The sequence below is a fragment of the Euwallacea similis genome, chromosome 22 (assembly GCF_039881205.1).
Source record: "Euwallacea similis isolate ESF13 chromosome 22, ESF131.1, whole genome shotgun sequence".
Lineage (NCBI taxonomy): Eukaryota > Metazoa > Arthropoda > Insecta > Coleoptera > Curculionidae > Euwallacea > Euwallacea similis.
The window spans coordinates 998,936-1,018,104 of NC_089630.1; the positions used below are offsets into that span (position 1 = coordinate 998,936).

The window sequence follows — 19,169 nt, forward strand, 5'->3', positions numbered from 1 at the left end:
GGAACACCCCAGGGATCTAATTAGTAAAGTTTCACGTTCGTTAACAGAATAGAAGGGACACACTGTTAGTGTGAACAGCACGGCGGAAACCGGCTCTTATTATCAAACTTTCGGAACTCGGAGCGTTTGCATTTAATTCAGATGTGGAGTACAAATGGTTTCATAACAAAGTGAATTGCAATTCAGACTTATAAAATAATGAATACATTGTACGGTTTGCCATCTTTTCATTTAGCAGGTATTGTGCGCACCAAGCTGTTGTTTGGGAGTTTGCTCTGCTTGTATGGGAACAATGGTGTCTCAGTAATGTCCTTAGTGAGGCATTGTGGAAGGAGGTGCTTTAGCAGAGACGCTGGAGAATTATTAGTTTAGCTTTTAACGTAGAATTTCTGATGCTGTCCCTATCTCTCTGAGCGTGTCTCTTACACGAATTACTTCCAAAGCTCCTTCCTCTCCGAAATTCCTCCTCTGGAACCTTCCCCTATGATCATGTCGATGCGGAAAATCTATATCGAGAAACTTCAGACGATTAAGGCCTACGCTTAAGCTTTGGCTTTAATTGACTTGAGCGTCCCAAAGACCCGTTTCTATGAAATCTCATCAGTTCATTTCACTTTCAGTCAATTAGACGCAAACGGAAATCGGCAATGTCAACGGCAAGTTTGTCGGGCTTGCGGGAAAATATCCTAGCAGCGCCATCTGTAGTCTCCTTTTTGCTGCACCTCGACCGGTCTTCGGGACGCTCGAGTTAATTAAACGCAGAGCTGGATGAGGCATAAAGTCGCAACTGGCCTTAATCTTTTCAGATTTGTCATGCGACTATTTGCAGCGGCCTTCATGAATTTATATAGACACTCAACGTATCTCATTTTGTAGCGATCAAATATTGTCGGTTTTTATTGTTCGAATTTATAAAACATCGCTTCTTATCCTGTTTCTTCATCGTCGTTCTCCATGAATTAGCCACAATTCTAGGGGTTCCCCTAGGGGCTGGATTTGATGGACTGCCACATTACATCAGAATTAAGTTTGGAAGAACTCTGGAAACTGATCCATGTTTTTTGTTGCGTTTTGCAGACGAAATTCTTGGCTATCTAGAAGCGTAAACCGCGATGAAATATCGTATTGCTTAAGAAGTTCCAGTCTAGACACGTTCCCGGAGGTTCTCTGTTTGTATGCGAACAACAGAGTTTTCTTAATGAGGAGGGTGGGGACATAAATTGGTTTAACTCTAACTTTAATCTCCATTTTGAAAGAATATGACTCTCCATAGCATTTGAGGCACGGTGTCACGTATCTTTGTGGTTTTTCAGTGCTCTCGAAAATTTTCCAAAATCAACAAAAAAACCTCTTTACCTTAACGTCTGTACTGCTGCCAATTTGTCGCAAAGTGCAAACTACATTCATTCGTTTCCAATATATAGACCTCCAGTAATGGAAACCACAGATCGCAATTCACTAACTATAACAATGTGCCCTTTCTGTCAGTGGCCTATGAAACTTTCATAATTAGTTCGCCAGAGTATTCCTCGTTAGGGGAATTAACGAGTAGAACAAATCTCGTGTTAGCAATGTTACAGTTTATTTAGACCGAAATGGATAGCGAACACTAATTGATTTACCAGTCGTTGTTTTACATTAATTTGATTGATGTGGAACCAAAAGATAAATCCAGAGATTGTTGAAATATTAACGTGAGCGGAAACTGGTGCTAACTTCGTCCATTATCCATTACCCTTATATTCATATTTCAGGTAACCTCGCTGAAATCTGTAAAAATTACGCGGGTTTTCCCTCGCGCTCTACAAACCCTTAAAGTTTAAAATTTATTGACCATTTTTGGGCTGACACAGCCACTTTAGATCCACTTTGACCCCATTATCTGCCTAATGCTCACCCTTACTTTCATTAGCGCATCCTATTTTCACGCCCCATTCTCAAGTTTAAAAGGGTTCGAGCCATGCTCATAGGTAGCATGAATACATTAAAGTGATTTTCAGTAGATTCTGTTGCGATTTTTCACTCGTGAATTTGGTTTGTGCTTCCCAGAGATGCTCAAATTCATTCTCTACCTGCCCTAAATAAATCTGAGCTCTGTAAATTTGAAGTTGCCCCAGTTGGCGGCCCAAAAGAGAAAAGGACTACTTCAGGGAACAAATTAGTAAAGTTTCGAGCCCGCGAACAGAAGGGACACACTGTTAGTGTTACTGCATCACGAAGCGGCACTGTTATTGTGAAACTTGGAGAACTTTCCCAACATAATGCCGTATTTAACTTAATGGTAGCGTGTTCGAATGGATTCATACTAAGTGATTTCTAACTAATCTTTTATTGAACACAGAAGGCTTTCGAGCTAGAAGTTGGTCCTTGAGCCCAGAATTGAGAGAGCAGAGCTCTTTACATTTACTATTAAAAAACCTACATTTGAAACTTCTCTTCAACGGAATTTATTTTTTAACGTCGACTATCCATATACAGGTTGTCCGTTTCTAAGACCAAAGTATGAGGATGTCCTGTTTGGAAAGATCTTATGTTTACCTGAACCCCTTGAATAACCTTTAATTCCAACAAAATGGTACTCTATCGCATAATGTTAAGAGACCTATTGGTTTTTTCGTCATTCCAAACAATGCAGGCATACGTTGGCCGGCACGTTTACCAGATCTTACCCCCTTAGATTAATTTTTATGAAAAACTGTGAAAGACATCACGTGACTTTTTTCGCCGAAAAGGGCGTTTCGAATTACAAGCCGTACACGGCACCTTTTAAAAACATAAAAAGAAAAATGCTCCATTTTTTTTAATACATATACAGGGTAGCAATAGTTTTTTTCATGGCCGAGAGAATATGTACGTCAACTGAATTTCTGGATCGGAGCTCCGCCGGTGTGACTCTACCCACATTAAACTTCGCTGAAATTTATAATGAGGGGGGGGAAACCGATAAAAGTAATAAAGAATATAAATCTCGAAGGAACTAATTACCGAAGTTTAGGGCAGTCAAGAAGCGCGGCATGTTAGCGTAACACTGAACATCGGCGATATTACGGAACCTTGAAACTTCGAGAACACAATATCCGTATCTAACCTAGGACTACTTTGTATGGAAGATTTATGGCGAATAACGACGGAAGTCGTGTTTCACAAGGTCTCCCCGAACTTGTTACAAGTGTCTTTAAAGTGCCATATTTCCAGGGGAGGAGAGGTAATTGGGCATAATATTATAATGTTAATTTAACAGAGAGATCCCTTTTGAAATTGGGATTCAATAGAATCTACCTTGATTGTAGCGACAACTGAACAAAAATATATCGAATTTTCTGTTCGCGAATACGAACGAAAAATTTGAATTGACGAAGAGATTTATTTGATGCAGACATTTAAATCGTTAATTCCCATTCATGTAAATTACGGTTTAATCAGGTTTCAGATACAACGACAGATGAAAATATTATTTAAATGGGATCTGCGGTTTAAATTGTAGAGTCAAAGCCACGATTATTTAATCAATGCAAGCTTTGGATGGGGTTTTATACCGTTAGCGAAAATGTGAAAATATAAAATGTGAGCCATAGTCAAGTTATGAAGAAAAATAACGCGACCAAGCTTCATGGTTGCTCAATGACAAAGAGCTGTTAGATTCAAAATGTAAGGTGTTCTATGGGGACTGTTGGGTTTCCAAGATCTGAACAAGAGAATAACGTCAAAAATTCACTTTGAGAAGCATTGGAAATGCTATCTGAATATGTCTTGTACCCTGGGAGCTAAACTAACTGGGACTAAAGATGACATGACAGGAAATTGTTATCTCTCCAGCCCAAGCGGGATGGTTAACGTTTCCGGTCCCAACGGTGGACCAGACGTTTTTGTTGGGGCTCAGATAAAATCTAGGCCAAATAATACACACTTTAGGGTGTAGCTACAACTCCTTACTTATTCATCATGTACTTGAAATGACTGGCAAGAGCATATTAAAATAAAGGCGAACCAACACCCACGATACGACTAAAGTCCATCCAGGGAGGTTTTCCAGGTCCAAAGCGACACTAAGCTACGTGATATCGACATTTACTACATGCGTCGAGTGCCGGAGACGCTGACACGACGAGCATCAGCCAACGCGACAAAATCGACAGGAGGAGGTGGCCCTCTCACCGGGAAGTTGCGGAGGGGGCTCAAGGCTCAACTCTCCAATTCGAACTCGGCCCTGATTCCCGGCTCTCCGAGTTCAATTTACAGCAGCCACTATAACAAGATTGGAGGTACCGGCCAGCGACTTCGCATAACAAACGTTCAACAGGGCACGAACTATCAAACTGAATTGCAGAGTTTAAGCCTGAAATATGGCCCTCGACGTCCGGCTACAGATGGACGTTTTCCAATCAGAATTAATATTTGAGAAGGCCCTAATTTGTCATCGTTAACCCGGGGAATATAATATTCCAGTCTGGCAAATTCGGAATTAGCATGTGTAAGTGACGAGTGCTGAAGTATGGAGTGTCTTCAAATGGGGGCTCTATTGTCGAGTGAGTGATGGAATATCCGGCTGTCAATGCGTGTCAATCCATGAAATTTTTTTAAACATAACAACCGCATTTGTCGAATGCGGCATTTTAATCTGGGAACAAAAGAGTGGATTTTCACTGACCGATTTTCGTTTTCAACCGGAGTCATCATTTCCGACAGAAACAATTGACGCGTGAAGTGCAAATTGCGTCGGCTAAAATAGAATCGTCTGCTAATGTTCTGGGATTGATTTAATTGATGCAGGGGATTTATTGTTCCACGGTTTTATTTGCTTAGTTTCGAGCACTTCAAATCCCTCATAGCGCCGCTCAAGCACGTATCGATAATTCTCAATATTTATCTTCCGCATAACTCATTTCGCGACTGTTACATCTTACCTGAGGAGGATAATGCGCGGGTAAATTATCCACGGCCTCCCTGTATGTGGCCAAGGCGCTGTGCAACCTCCCTTGGTCGCTGTACAGCGCCCCCAGCTGCAGCAGCGCTGAGATTTTGGCGTTCTCGTGCTCTTTCCTGTCTCGAAGTCCGGTGCCGTCCAGCTTCGAGGCTTGGCGAAGCACGGCGGCGGCTTCCTCGCATCTTCCCGAGGCTATGAGGGCCGTTCCCAAGTTCACGTATGCCACTGAAACGAATAAAAACACGCTATTTGGCGGTAATGTCGAAGAAATATGGCTACGGAGCAATTTTCAATTTGTCCCGGACGTACGAACCTTCGATGTTCTCGGCTGATAAACATGCCAAAACATAACGAGTTCGAAAACTTTCGACTTCCGCATGGTAGACTCTGAGAGGCTCAATTTCCGCCGTTAGCGGCGTCCGTGAGCGCGCCTCAAGTGTCAAAGTTGTGTGCTCAATGTTCGACTCGCGCTGGACACGCGAACGCTCAAGTCCTTGCGTTAAAAAATATCCTAAAGGCTTAAGAGGATTTGTGTCCCTCTGACGGGGGGATCCAGAAGGCTTTTTGACCAACCGAGGTGGAAAATGTCTCTCCTGTAGACGAACTTCTGCAGTCCAGAGAAACTGCCCACTTGAGCGCTGCTACTCCAGGGCTTCGAGAGCGTGGCGTTGATTTGCGAGAGAAGCTGAGAATGTAATTAACTCAAATTCTTCGATTTGAGAAACATTATTTTCGGCTTCCTGAAAAACTGCTCATTTGAGAACCGGGACGCTCCTAGCAGTGCTACGCCCCTACGAGCCCTTTCGAGACTCGAAATGTCAATCCTCGAACTAAATCTAACACCCAATGCGCCAAATCCTGGAGTAGCAATAAGTAAGATTCCGCTAATTTCCTCTGGAGCAAAACAACTCGCTATCGGCCCTATCGCTTAAACACATCCAGGAGTACATGAGGGCGATTAAGGCATAAACCCATACCATAATTTAATAATCCGGATTTGAAGGGCTGAAACTTTGAAGCGATAAATGATGAGTTAAAAGTTCGCTCGCTTGGAGGCTGATTTTCTAACTTTCAAGGGATGAAATATTCATCAGTCCGCAATTTCTCAAATGTAATTTTCCTTTAAATGATTTCCCGTACCTATGATGTATTAGATCGTTTACGAGCTGAAAGGATGGGACAATGCCGAAGGGTCGACTACAGCATTTAAAGGATAATGACAAGGGCTAAATTCGCCTCCTCGATCCTGTTTCGAAGAATAATTTTAAAGTTTAACCAGATTATGCTTGACAAATATGGCGAAGACTGCGAGAAGTCGTTACGGCGTTATTATCGGGGGAAATCTACCTTTTAAAATTTCTGGTACATTAATCAGGGAGTGTGCCCGTGAAGTCTATCTACGAAATTTGAACCGCTAATTTGCCGCACTCTCAAATGAATAACCACAGTCGCTGCCACCGTCTGTAGGGATTCACTGCCTCGCCACCTTCAAACTAGGCAGGGAAAAAGTATCGATTTCTCCTAGAGCCAGACCCTTTACTGGGAGGAATCAAATATTCCAAGTCTCAGATATAGTATGGGCTCAGTTTACTCCCGACCATCGCGCTTAATTACACTCTTTTATCTGCTGATTTGGGACCATATCGAATTTCCACAAATCTCGACCCGAAACCAGCATTATCTCCGTCCGCCATGGCGCGTGGACCCGTAACGAATCTCATTTATCAACGTTGTCAGCTTTTCATGGGCGTGCTTAAATGAGCCCTTAAATTTCGTAGCTTTTTGCTAAGATAAATTCGTAAAATTTTGCTGAGGATGTACTGAATTAAAAACTAAGAGAAAGAAATCCCTAATTCATCATTACCAAGGAAATGTGTTGAATGGATGTTGCAGCCTCGCGAGGTTCTCATTTCAAGAGTCACAAATCTTTCAAATTCGTTACGCTTTCGGGATATTTCTTAACATGAAAAAATATCATATAAGATCAATGTTGAGGGTTACTTCAGTGGGTGAGAAAAGAAATAGGGAGCACCTGATTACAAGACGATATATTACGGACTCACTATTTTAAAAAGAACACACATCCAAAGGAACACTGAAAACGCTGACCTCGCATATACGTTTGGCGGGCCGCCTTATCAATATTATTGCTTTTAGGCAAATTAAGGTTTTCTTTCTTCAATAATCAACCTCTTCGATTTCCCCCTTCTAAGGACTCGGACAATCTTGTGAACTTGCCGGTCACAAATAAACCAAACATTACCAAACTGCGCCCTTAAACTATTGGTGCAAGACTGTCTCGTACTCGTCGAGAAAATCCTCTCGATATCTCACATATGCAGCTCCCCTATAAATTAAGGGTAACCGCACACAACCCCCCATAAAACTGTTTTAATACGCAGCAGCTAAATTAAATATGTATGAGCTTGCAGAGATTCGCTTTTAATTCGGCAAATGGCGACAGGGGCGGCCATAGCACCGTCCAAACGACAATTATGGCACTCCGAAGTCTAGTTTCGGAACTATCCATAGATTCGTTATTAATTTGGTTCGTCCCTACCTTTATAAATTGAATATAAGGGCGGTAGCACATTGAATTGTCATTTTCCTTTCAAATGCCTTGAAGAGATAGACGGTTGTTAAATTAAATCTAAATTTAAACTTTTAAAGATGTTCTAGCCACTAGGAACGGTCAGTAATTGACGGGCTTTTTTTAATTTAAATAATCAATTTCTGTACTTTCACGGAAAGAGAAGCCAAGAAATTTTTTGACCCAGAATTGAATTCTGCAATTATAAGTTTTTTGGTCGAGGCGAGGAACGTGTGTTCTGTGGCCAGCTGGAAGTCCCGACTTAAATCCATTATATTTCTTTTTTTAGGTTTTTTTTCAACTTATCGCCACTTCTCAACTAGCTTGAAATAGATATTCTTGGCGAATTTGTCATGCTCAAAACCTTCCCTAGGACCAATTTCAAATCTATACATCAAAAACTAGCAATAAGAAAAAATGTGGTGGTTCTGAATCTTTGATGACAGTCAATTCAATGCAATTCGTCTCCTTTTAACAGTTCGCTGAATTTAAAATTAAAATCATTTATTCACGTAACATGTCACTACAATTCCATATGTCTGAACGGTGTTGCAGTATGAGAGATAGATTCACCTGGTTGTTCTTCATCAGATGTTCTGCCTTGCTTTTCTCGACCCTTCTTTCTGCGAGACTAATCATTGACTAATTCAATGCAATTCACCTCCCTACATTTTTGTTTTCTAGGTAATGAAATTCTTGAGTTTGCAAGATAATTTTTAATGATTTTAACAGAGCCTTGAAGGTAGTAGTGCCCTGGAAAATACGTAAGAGATTTTTGGAACTTCTTGGAGCGCTTAGAGGTATTAATGAAATTCCAGATTATTCCAAAGATACTTGCAGGGGCTGATAATTCGAGATTATTGGAGCCTTATTAGATCTTTTCTAGGATGTTCCTGAACTGAATTTGACATACGGCAAATAGATTTTTCTGGTTTTCCTTCATCTTCGAGCGCATCCGGACGATTAATTTTGGGATCATTTTAAAGGCAATTACTCCACGTGTTGCCGAGATATCGGCGTTCGAAGTTTGAAAAGTGGCAAAAAACGGATGCTGCCCCCCTTTGACAACTTTCGGAGAAAAATCGAAATTTTCCATGTGTGGTTTTTCTCAGTATCTCAGAATCCACGAGCGATATTGCAACTTCATTGATGCGTGCTTGCAGAGCGCATCCAGGCGACACACAGAGGATTTCCCTTGAAAGCCAGCTTCTAGAACACTCTAGCCTAGAGCTCGATTTATGCGTGTCCAATCTAAACACTTCCATGCGATGATCTGCATAGCAGCGAATCCCAATACCGCACCCATAACAAAAAGTCCTGCTATATGCAAAATCAGCAAATTTATATTCAAGCCACAGGCCTCACTCACTTTCGACAAAGCCGAATTTTGTACGGGCCATTTTTGGCTAATTCTCTCCATTTGAATTCGTCATCATTGGCGGCGAGTATCATTATTGTTTTCCAACCAAAACATGTATTAACGCGAAGCCTCCTAACGTATTGTTTTCAGATATAAAAAGATTTGGTTTTAAATTTGCTTTTATATTGTGCCTTTTTGGTCCCGCCAATGTGGGTATAGGTCTTTTTATTTGAAGTTGTTCTAACCCAGCTGGCTACATTGGACCCAAACTGTAAGGGTCCAGGCCATTTTCCCGGAATTTTAGCATAGGCATCCAGACAATGTCACTCGCACGAAAAAAATGACAAAAGAGAGTTTCTCTCGGCAGGGGAATAAATTTGCAGGAGCTTTCCAGCGAAATCCATGGGAATTCGCATAAAGCGACGTACATAACTCTGGAGTGTATTTTGCAGACTTTATGACAATATTTTGTAAAGGATAAACATGTTTTGAATGAGAGAGTGTTTCAATAGCGGTCCTATAAGTTGGCCAATTCGCGTTAAATAATAATTGGGCCTGAAGCTGCGAGGCGGTATGAAATTTTCATTGCAAATTAGTCTTATTCGGAGAAATACCCATTTTCTGCCTCGAGGGACTCTTCCCATTTAAAGATTTTTCGCATTAAAAGTGCTAATTACAAGAAGTTCTATTCTTCAACAAATTACGTATTCATAAGTTTTGCCTTTGTGAGATAAGGTTGCGCTCACTCGGCGGTAAATTCAGAGAAATTTAGTATTCTCTGTGTGATGTAAAATAGGAGTGTTCCTTAGTCGGTTCTTGTTTCATTAAGGAAACGATGTTCGCAGGACTACTTTTTGCTATATTTGCTATACAAGCCGGGAAGATTTCGGAGTTTTAGCAAATTTATTCAAATTAGTTTATTCAGGTAGTTTGCAAGAAGCGAGGAAAACTGGCAATGTTCCACCAATAACAGCAGTTGGAACAAATGTCGCACGTGTAGTGGGATTATACGTGCTGCTGCTGTCGTTTTTGCTGTTCCGGGCACTTTTATCCTAAATCAAAAAATACTGCTTCGGCATTACTGCAAACTCTGCCTTTTACGATATTACGATTAAACTGAAATAGAACAAATTTCGGTTATTGCTTTTTGATATCGCAATTTATGGTAATCACAACGTGGACTCGAGTTTCATTGCTGTTTTGGGAAGGACGAAGCCCGGCTTTAATATCTTCGTGTGTCGCATGTCTCGCGATAACCGTCTACGTGGAATACCATAGAATTCAATTTTGGGGAACCTCTTCGGGTCTACAGGAGACATAACAACTTTAAGGCGGGTCGCCTTAAGCTGGTCAGGTCGATTCGGATAACCAGTACCGTTCAAAACCACTTGATACAAATGATTTGCATGCACGAACGCGCCAGAATGAACCTTCCAGGTTCTCCCATTCCGCGGCCAAAAATTTCCGAAATCTGTGAAACCCTTGGAAGATGTGTGAGCTACTTGTAATGACTTAAAGTTCATGTAGGGTACTTCACGTAGAAGTTAAGGACTAAACTCATAGTTTCGACGAGTGAAAAGTACTTGTAGATGCGCGAACGTGCGCGTCGAAAATGAACCTTCTGGATTCTCCCATTTCTCAGCTGCAAATTTCAAAATGTTTTAAACCCTTAAAAGATTTAGGGATTGTTAGCATTCACTCACCCCCAGTACCCCCAGCACAGCTGATGAATTGGGCTCATAATTTCCGCCGTTAAAAAGCATTTATAGGTGTTGAAATCTTGCCCCTTCCATACCTATTTTTAGTTTAAACCTGGGAAGATGATCCAACGGATTTGAGCAGGTATTTTTGGCAAATGCTCTTAGCATTCAGTCATCATATTTAAAAGGCAATTGTGACGCCTGAAAGGCCGTAATATATATTTCAGCCCTAATTGCAGTTTGAAAAGCCAGTAATTGTCATTTGGCGTTTGCATACCGGCCACATATGTTGCTATTTGCCGAATTAAAAGCAAATCTCCGTAAGCTCATGCATATTTATTGTAATTGCCCTGCATTAGGACCGTTTTTGCGGTCCGCCATAGAGGATTAAGATAATATTTAGGCCCCCAGCTCGAATCTCTACAAAGACCATCCGAAGAAAGCGGTTTTTCTTAAACATCTAGAAATTTTCCGCTTTACATTTAGATCATTTTAGATAAAAGGCTGAAGGCTTAGTGTCAGGAGACACAAAAAAGGGCTTTTATCTTGGAAATCCCCCCGAAAAGCAGCATGATTTGATTCTTATTAAACGTCGACGTAAGCCGTGCATTCGCCCCAGATTTCCCATAATATTGCCTCGAGATCTTATAAAACATCAATATTTAACGGCTTAGGGTTTCAGACGTCTTTCACTTGCCAGTTAAGCTTTTATTACTTCCTCGGCTTTTCGGGAGACGGGCTTTGTTAATAACTTAATACATTTTATTTAGATTTATAAACTTTGCTCAGATTGCGAAACTTTTGCCTTTAATACACTGAGGAATTAGAGCTCAATGATCCTACAATGTTTATTGACAAAAAATCTTCAGTTAAGCTTGAATCTTCTACGCTCCACCAGCGGTGATTCATGGCCTTCAATTCGAATTCCAGAGCACTTTGCTGAACTCCTGACATCTCGATTGTAACCCTCAACCGACACATCTGGCTAGAATAAACAATCTAAATTTCTGGATATTCGCACTAAGCAAGAGGAATAAGAATGGCGATGGGTATCCAAAATTGTGGGAAGAAGGTTTTGAATCGCTCTAATAAAATGTTTTGTCGTTAATTTCAATAGAAACGACCCTCTTTCTGGCTCAATATCATATAAATTCACTGGCGTAGTATACCCCTAAGGGCGGTTAAAGATTCTTGAATTCGCGAATTTATCCTTCGCAAATTGGCAATCGCTGCCTCTCTAATTTCTTGTCAATGAATGCGTCACTTACAATGGAAAAGAGGTTCTTTTCCGCTTTAATATCATATAAAATCGGTGGCAGAGTACGTCCCTAAAAACAGTTAAAAATTATTGAAAATCGATGTGGCATGCTGTTTCGCAAATTTATTCCTCGCAAATTGAAATGACGCAATTAGAGTGAAAAAAGAATCAGTAGCGTAGCATGACCCTAAAAACGGTTGAAAATCCTTGAAAATCATGCCGCTTTAGGATTTAATTTTTCGAAAAATACGAGCTACTCCACCTCTGACTTCTTTGATAAACATCCTAAAACATGTGAGTCGTTAATATGGTTACAAATGTAATGCTCAAAGAACAGACTGCACAAAGCCGATTGGTGTAATTTGTCTCAAGCAACCTTCGTCAATTTTCAAAATTTACGAAAACGCAATTTGATTAATTTTGGCTTTATTTTGAGATGAGCAGTACGCCACTGATATTTATCAGCAAGCAGCAGCGCTGCAAGCAAAAGCAAGCAAAAAATTTTATTTTGATCTGCAACGTTCATAGAACAAAATAGACGGACATACGTGGTCTCAAATGGCCGGAAAGGTTTTCCAATCTGTGTTTTTCTAAACCATCACTATTTATCGTTCAATACTTCATAGGATCGATTCAAGGAGAGCTCAACGATACCACCAGGAATGACGAACAGAGAATTCGGACGAATACTGCGTGAACTTCATTCCGGGGCCACGTTGAGCTTTGTAGATTCTTAACGACGCGACAAGGGGAAAGAGATTTATCTATTATTCTGGAAATCTCATTGAATCGGTGATAATTAGAGTATTTGAGGTCCAGAATTAGCACTATTTCTGATGTTGAGAAGTGTTATTGACCTATAGATTTGCCCGGCTCATCAAGTGAACAACTGCAGTATTAAACTTTCATTACGGCCCAACTCACTATGTAGAGCTTCATATTACGTGCCGTATTTAATAACGAATGTTCAGTTAATTTCATGTATTGTTCTCCTACTATACGAATTACTTCCTGAATATGGCGAAATGAATATAAAACAGATTATTATCTGGTGAAATGCATATCGAACAATAAAGCAGGCTGCATGCAAAGCTGCGACCATAATCAAGTTTATATTATAGGGTTAATGAAGAATCTAGTTAACGAATATATTGTCGATGACTGGGTATGGAAATAGGGGATTACCGTACTGGCATAAATGCGTCATAGCTCTGTAATTGCTAGTTAGGCCCTGTAATTATCGGAAATAATTGATGTGGGCTGCATTGAGGGATTAAGTGCACCCCCCTGTGCGTGCACACTGAATAAGATACCAGAGGTGTTGGGTATTCAAATGCAAATGATGTCACCTTACAACTTCCATCAGTCGTTCAATGGAAAGCTAATTTCTCGGACAATAGAACCAGCATTTTGGGGGGCGCTTATTCTAATGGAAAGGAAATGAGACGCAAAAGCCCTATTAACAATGTTATCGGAAAAATTGGGTTGCGCATCAAAGAGTTTCCGCCACAAAGGAAATTCGTTTGTTTTGTTTGCCGCTTTATTGGGTATAATTAATGATTAGAATATTCCACTTTAGGCAATCTAATTAGGTTTAAAGTGCAATCCTACAAAATCCCGAAATATTAAGCTTTACGACTGGCGCGGTCGTGAAAGTAAATTACACCGGAGAAATCCTGACCCGGTTTTCTAACGAGATTCCCGCGGACTGCTTACGATGTGTACTAAATTGAAAGTAATAAAAATATGCATACAAAGTGATACTACTGTAAAACCCCAAAAGGAGGATAAACTGGGATATAAAGGGAGACGAATAACGCGTAAAATATTCGTCGCGAAACCATCAATAAAAGCAGGTCTCAACTCATGAGAGTGCCGTTGGAATTGAGATATTCGGATTTCTTAATAACGCCAATTCATATCTCCGGACTGCTCGAATTTCGTCTTTCGGTTGCTCCAACATATTTTTATGCAAAACCCGTTCCGGTGCCAGCGTTTTATTGCCGACATGGCAAAATGGAGACGGGATCCACATTATAGTCTTGCCTTATACAGTGGCGTAACCTCTGCATTTCGTTCCAGAATAACAGGCACAAAGCTCTCAGAATGTGTCGTAAAAGAACATAGTATCGCGGTGTAAACGTACTCAATTCTAAACTGTCTTGCACCTAAATGGGGGCAACCTACCATGCAGAGGCTCTTTATGTTTGTATTTAGAGGCAGGTTTGCTGCTGAAGTTTTCCCCGCGATGGTGACTCGTTTTTTCCGAGATATGAACAGGTTGGTGAACTGTAACAATAGTTGCCCTGACTTCTTCATTACCACGGCGCACACGCACACAATTCTCAACTAAATCTCTCCGAAATGGAGGCAACCCACCATACAACGGCTTTTTTAACAAAACAATCTCTTGATTCTTTCATTTGCCGACCCGAGGTACCCAATTCACGAACGGCATTTTCACGTTTTTGCAATCACACAAACTTGGCTCTCTAAAGATTGTTTGGATGCAGCTGCTAATATTGCGGGGCATAAAGCATTTCGAAAGGAGGAAAGAGCTAGGAGAGAGTAAAGTAGCACTTTGTGTTCTCTCCAGAATCAAACGTTCAGTTGTTGATGCAGGAATTATCAACGATGAGAAACTTGACGGTTTTGAAAAACATTTTTCTATTTTCTATTTTCTAACAAATTTGGCTGTTAAAACACGCAGTCCAAACATTCGAACTCGCAATACTTTCGACCTGAAGCAAATCATTGACAAACCAACGCGAATAACGGGGGATAGTGATGGTCTGATTGATGTAATTTACATAGATAAGCAATTGGAACTTAATAAACAGCAACCATGGAGATGTATATAATCTATCAGACCATAAATTGGTTTACGCAAATTTACAATTAAATAGCCCTAAGGCCGTTGCAAAATTGATGACCTTTCGTGATTTCAAAAACTCTAAATAGGAATAAATTGCACCGTGATGTATTGGGCGTGGCCTTTAATCAGTTGCGCTAAGGGACTCCAGATGAAATTCTCGACAATTTAAATTCAACTCTAATGGAAAAATATGCGCTAATTGGATCAGAGTAGATCGAGCAGAGCTAAAAAAGCTCGCAACAGACATGAGATCTACAAATTTAAGGGGAATTTTGTGCGTGTCAATAATATTGCGTATTAAACGATATTAATAACTATTGACTGCGTTGCTCTCACTATCGCAAAACTGCCTATCTATATTTCCAATGTGGTGAGTTTCCACTAATTTGAAAAATTCCATTCACAACGCCTCTACCCAAAACGCCTAAAATTTAAACTTTTAATGGATTACGGCCAATAAATAAATTGCTATTCGAACAAAAATATTGGAAATTGCTATGTTGTCGTCTATCAATGCTTATAATTCTAATAGAAGTATTTTGTGGCGTGAATCTAATCAGGCTTTAGAGATAGCCAAGGCACCGTAATACTTCTCTCAAAGATATGTATGGACATTCATACGACATTGGTCAATCATTTGGTCTTACTGGATTGTTCTAAGGTTTTGATACGGGGATACACTCATTGCTGAGAGCTAAAGTGACTGTGATGGATTATCCGAACAAGGAGAGGTTTGATAGCTACCTTGGAGATAGATCCCAAATGGCCGAGTTGGATAGCGCATGATCAGACTTAGTGTCGGCGGTTGGGGAAGGGAGGAATACTTGATCCACTGCTGATCTATCCCAGTGCGGCAAGTTGCTTTGAGTTAAATGCCTCGGAAATGCAGAAATAAAAAAAATTAATTGAAAGTCTCCGGAGAACCTCGAAAATCGGCATATTGGTAGAAAAGAAAAGAAAGAAAGTAGGGAAAAAAATTGGGTTTTTTGTACGCGTTAGTCTCTACCCTGTACAACACAACTGGGAAACATTAAAGTTAAAGCTCAATATTTCAGGAGAAATTTAATTAAATGGGCTTCACAACACCGTACGGCGTAGTAAAATCCGTTTATACGTTTTGAAGTTACGAGACTTTGAAAATGACCCAAAAAGTGCCCTTTGACCCGTTTGGGACTACGAGAAGTTCATAAACTGCTCGGTCTAAGATTAATTTCGTGATTTCACTTTTTATTTTTTATTATGGAACTTTACATCCACAGGAATATGAAAATGAAAACTGAACTGGACTTAATTTCCAATTCAGTGCAAACAGATCGACACGTGATTCCGCAAAAATTCGTCTTCCGAGAGAGACGCTTTTTGCTAAGAAGGCTTTGGAAACAAAACAATAACGCTCCGGTTGTCACTATTAATGGCGTCTCCGCATCTCCTCCTGTTTTGCTCGTAAAGAATATCAAATTTCAAGTGAAAATGTGGACAAAATTTGAAAAAGTTTGTGCGGATTTAAAGGTTAATTTCATAGAAACTCAATGAGCAATTGTACGAAATTTTACCCAGCTGAAAACGGGTAAAAAACGGGGCAAAAAACGAGACAAAAAACGGGCCTTTAAAATTCTATGTGATTTGATAGTACCGAGGATGTCGTCTCGTTGGAGTTTGGGTCTCGACGTCACACGACCACAGCAACACACACAGAATAAACTCGGAGAGAGCTCAAATTGAATTGTGCTGAAAGTTGTTTACAACGTGACAAAATGTCAGAGGCGGACGTGAAACCAGCCAGTGCAGTACTGTAACAAGTGCTACCAAATATCAATTTTTCATTAAACTTTATTTTCGTGCCAGTCTTAGTATTAATATTTTCAAGTTTTGGTTAAAATTCGCTGTTTATCTTACTGAATTTTAAAAGGCGTGTGCTTGTGGAGAGCGCTTTTTAACAGGCAACATAGAGTTTTATGTGTTAAATTTCGGCTGAACCACACGTTGAACCCTGTGTTAAATTGCAGTTATGAAACTTGGAACAACTAAAATTTGCAGCCGTAACCTTACTATTATTCATCAACGAGGTCGACAAAGCTCGTAAAAATACTTAAAATGCGCATTGATTTTTTGAAAATTAGTATCTCGAAAGACCCTTCGCAACTGCTATTTTCAATCTTTGCATAATTTTTCTCAGCTTCCCACATCCAAATTGCACGTTTGTCTGAGCGTACGCAAACAGTTCTTGGATAACAAACTGGTATTGAACGGAAAAAAATGCGTGTTAATGGCTCCTTTCAAGTGGGTTTAATTTCCTCATTTCGATGTAGGTGGGAATGTCTACTTGAAACGAACGGAAAGTTTTGTGTCGGGAGCTGCAACTCCTTATTTATGCAGTTTACCTTCCACATCACCTCCATATTCTTGCATATTAGCGATCTGCAAGTTCATTATTAATGCATTTTTCGCGCCTCTCGGATGGCTGTTTTGATACAGCGGAACTAACCCGAACTAACTATGCTTGTAATATTCCCGTGAGTGCTTATTAATTAAGCCTAGACATGGCACTCGTAATGCTGCACGCATAATGCCAAATACACAAACCGACAAGAATCTAATTATGCGAACATGTTTGGACACTACCCCCGCTAACAACCCCCGCAAACATATCTAAATTAAATCTTGCCTACTTAACCAACAGAACGTGTACTTACGTGCCAGTGACGGTCGGAAATGGATAGCTCTCTGGTAGCTTTGGATAGCTTCGTCCAGCTTTTGTTTGCTCTGCAACAGGATGGCCCTGAAACAATGGTGCATTGTAGTTGATTGTTCGCATCGCATGTCCGATTGGCGTTAAGGGGTGTGATATTTGCGATAAACACTTTAGCCAACAATGGAGTTCCTACGCCCGAAGCAGTCGATGTTATTGCAACTGATCGAACCGGCATAATCAAGAACAAGACAAAGAAAACGAAGAAAACACGCAGTATTTAGCCATGCAAATTCGCTCGTACCGTAATTAAAAGGCCGATTCTAGCACACGGGCCGTGCGTTATTATTTACGGCAAAGTTGTTGCGAATGTACAGGGTGTGCGATTTTATTTTGAGGGGCGATCGTCTATCTGCAAAAAACTGTTTCGACCTAAAACGCAGCAGTAAAAGAAGCGCAATAAAAAAATATATGATTTTTCGAACAAGTTATCCATTAATATTTGTTAATAAATTTGCAGAGCCAGTTTAAAAGCAGTAAGCTTTAATCCGGCTGTAAATCTGAAACAGAGGTTAAAATTATATTTTCGAGATTAACTACGCGAAAAAGTGCAATATAATTCAAAATATTAAAACTGCAGTTCTCCAACAAAATTTGAAAAGAATGAAAAGTGGAACACATGAACAGCAAACTCTGTTGAATCAATGCCTGGTTTATCTGCATAAATTGAACAAAAATTATTTTGTTTTGATATTTTCGGCGTTTATTGTAAAATTCCACTTACTAAACCAAATAATAGCATGTCGAGCTTCTTTTTTAAAAATAAATCGGGAAAATGCGTTTGATACGAATGAAAAGAAAGCTTTTTTGCAAACTCCTTTTTAGAGTTTAAACATGTTGGGAGAGAACACTAGGTGTACCACTTCCTCCCGTGCTCTCTTCCCCCCTCCCACATGCTGGACTTAGTTAAATCGACTCGCATTTGATAATGATCGCCAGAGGACTTATTTTTCAAATCATTAACGACATTGCGAATTTCTACATGTCTGACCTTTTTGAAACGAAATTCTGGAACATTTAAAGCAGCCTTATTAGGAAAGTTCCCAAACGAAGAAAGTTTATTTAAAATTTTATCAGCAATCTCAACAAAAGTAATTTAGACCGTTAGGGCTCAGTGAACTACATCATTATTTATAATACCCCAGAAATCTTCAGGGTTTCTGCCATTGTGCAGAACGATATCCTCACGTTTTCGTGTTTCTGCTTGGGCAAATTTCTCTCGATAGCACCTTCTAATTCTATTTCTATATTCCCTCAATAACGGATTATCAGACTTATGCAGCATTTCAGACAACAAATTGACTCGTTCGCGGATTCCCCGGAGTTCATCATTAAACCAGCAAACAGCCTTATCACTACTTCCAACTGAGGTCCTCGTAGGAAAAGCAACTTAGATACATTCTGTTGGCTCAATTACTAATTTACCGGATTTGTTGTTTGAATCAATGGATTCAGTGTTAAGATGGGAAATAGTTGAGACCCATCGCCATTTGTCACGTAGGATTCCATTCCTCCTATAAAAACAAACAGCCGCCTTTGTCCCCCTGGCCCCCCGAGGGTCGCATTGTTTACCCCAAATATCTTAACCCGGATCTAAAAACTGCCATTAAAGTTAAAGCCGCTTTTGGTAATGCGCTCCCGTGGATATTGTTTGTGGGCGGCAGTGATAAGGATTAAAAGCGCATTAGTATGTAAAGTGAGCATCTTGCCTCA

At 40.1% G+C, this 19,169-nt stretch overlaps 1 protein-coding gene across 1 annotated transcript in view; it reads right to left on the bottom strand.

The window, feature by feature from the left end:
* LOC136416020 (protein O-mannosyl-transferase Tmtc2-like) overlaps positions 1 to 19,169 on the bottom strand; it is a 77,540-nt gene that overhangs the window by 13,530 nt on the left and 44,841 nt on the right. Inside the window, exons 7-8 of the mRNA XM_066400980.1 lie at positions 17,401 to 17,486; positions 4,905 to 5,149 (exon numbers count right to left, since the gene is read on the bottom strand). Coding sequence (XP_066257077.1) covers positions 4,905 to 5,149; positions 17,401 to 17,486 — 331 coding nt within the window. The remainder of the gene's footprint in view (positions 1 to 4,904; positions 5,150 to 17,400; positions 17,487 to 19,169) is intronic.